Source organism: Echinops telfairi, unplaced genomic scaffold (assembly GCF_000313985.2).
Source record: "Echinops telfairi isolate 266 unplaced genomic scaffold, ASM31398v2 ScPeMD7_106;HRSCAF=387, whole genome shotgun sequence".
NCBI lineage: Eukaryota > Metazoa > Chordata > Mammalia > Afrosoricida > Tenrecidae > Echinops > Echinops telfairi.
The window spans coordinates 16,538-18,010 of NW_022104004.1; the positions used below are offsets into that span (position 1 = coordinate 16,538).

The 1,473-nt window shown below is 45.9% G+C and overlaps 1 protein-coding gene across 1 annotated transcript in view; it reads left to right on the forward strand.

The window, feature by feature from the left end:
* The window catches only part of LOC101661170 (peptidyl-prolyl cis-trans isomerase FKBP9-like), a 6,868-nt gene extending 5,418 nt beyond the window's left edge, over positions 1-1,450 (forward strand). The window contains exon 2 of the mRNA XM_004717916.4: positions 1,259-1,450. Within this exon, the coding sequence (XP_004717973.2) occupies positions 1,259-1,449 (191 nt within the window). The 3' untranslated portion in view covers position 1,450. The remainder of the gene's footprint in view (positions 1-1,258) is intronic.
* The last annotated feature ends 23 nt before the right edge of the window (positions 1,451-1,473 follow it).

The window sequence follows — 1,473 nt, forward strand, 5'->3', positions numbered from 1 at the left end:
GTTGGAGGTAAGGTTGGGGAGCAGAGAGTGTTCCTACATCTCTGTGAATTCTGCTGATAACTGCGTTGTTTCTTTAAGCAAATCATATAGTTTGAGTTGTTTTGCTGATGATATTATACAACTTTGATTCTAAGTAACACTACATAAACATTTTCTTTTTTTTTAACATTGGTCTTTTCTAAAATGGCGTCCCTGGGTGGGGCAGGTTGTTAATGGAAAGGTTGGAAGTCACATCAACACAGAGGCCGCTCAGAAGCCAGGGAGAAACCTTATGGAGCACAGGGATCCGATCCTGTGGTGCAGGGGTCGTTGTGCGTCGGGACCAACTCCCAGCCACTACAGAAGTTTTTCTGGAATGGTCTGGGGGAGTGTTCCACAACTGAAGCTTTTGTTCAAGGTCTCTCCTCCACCCCACCCCCTGGAAAGTGGTTGTTAAATTGCTGGAAGGTTGTAGAGTCAGATGGATGGTAATTCGACCTCACAAAACAATGCTGCAAGGATGTAAGGAGATAATGTTGGTGAAAAGATCATTGTAAACCATAAACATTATTCACGAGTAAGACACCAGTTTCCAATTGTCCTGGAAAAGCATATAAGTAGATAAGCCAACTGTATATGCTGAGGTACCGTATATACTTGAGTAAAATTAGGTGCCTCAGCTTATATATTCGATAGGCATATACTCGAGCATCTACGGTAATGGTTTTGTGTAGGAAAAAGAGGATGTATTGTAAAGACACTCTGAACTCGGCGGAGTGTACTCATGTATGTACCACTCTTGGGTAGCTTTTCTCCCTTGTGAAACTGGTTACTTTTTGTTGATTTTTTCCCCTTGCACAACGGTAGGGCACAGGTATGGATTTTCACTCTAGAGATTATTTTCTCTTCCACCTTTTACCTCTGGCAAGTGAACCTTAATTTGTCCGAGGCTGGTTTGCCTCATCAGTGATGGATTTAGCCATGAAGTGGTCAGGCTCAATGATTGCATGAGGCGGATTCCATAGTCGTGAATTATAGTTCATATGTGTTCCTAATGTGTCCGGGCAACCCTGGACAAAAATGTACCCCACTTTCCTCATCTCTAAAACAAGACCAGGTAACCTTGAAAGGCTCGTCCAGCCCCATTTGCCTAGTGCTTCATAGGAATTTGTATCTGGGTCCCCACGTTGCAGGCTGGGGATGTGAGGAACAGTATAGGGAGACATGGACGCGCTGCTTGGAGGCTTTGGTCCCAGATTCACCGTGTCTGTCCTTTTAGGGAACATCCCTGGCTCAGCTGTGCTGGTGTTTGACATCCACGTGATCGACTTCCACAACCCCTCGGACTCCATCAGCATCACCTCCCACTATAAGCCCTCCGACTGCTCAGTGCTGAGTAAGAAAGGGGATTACCTCAAGTATCACTACAATGCCTCCCTCCTGGACGGGACTCTGCTGGACTCCACGTAAGGGTCACTCGGGAGCGGTGTGGGA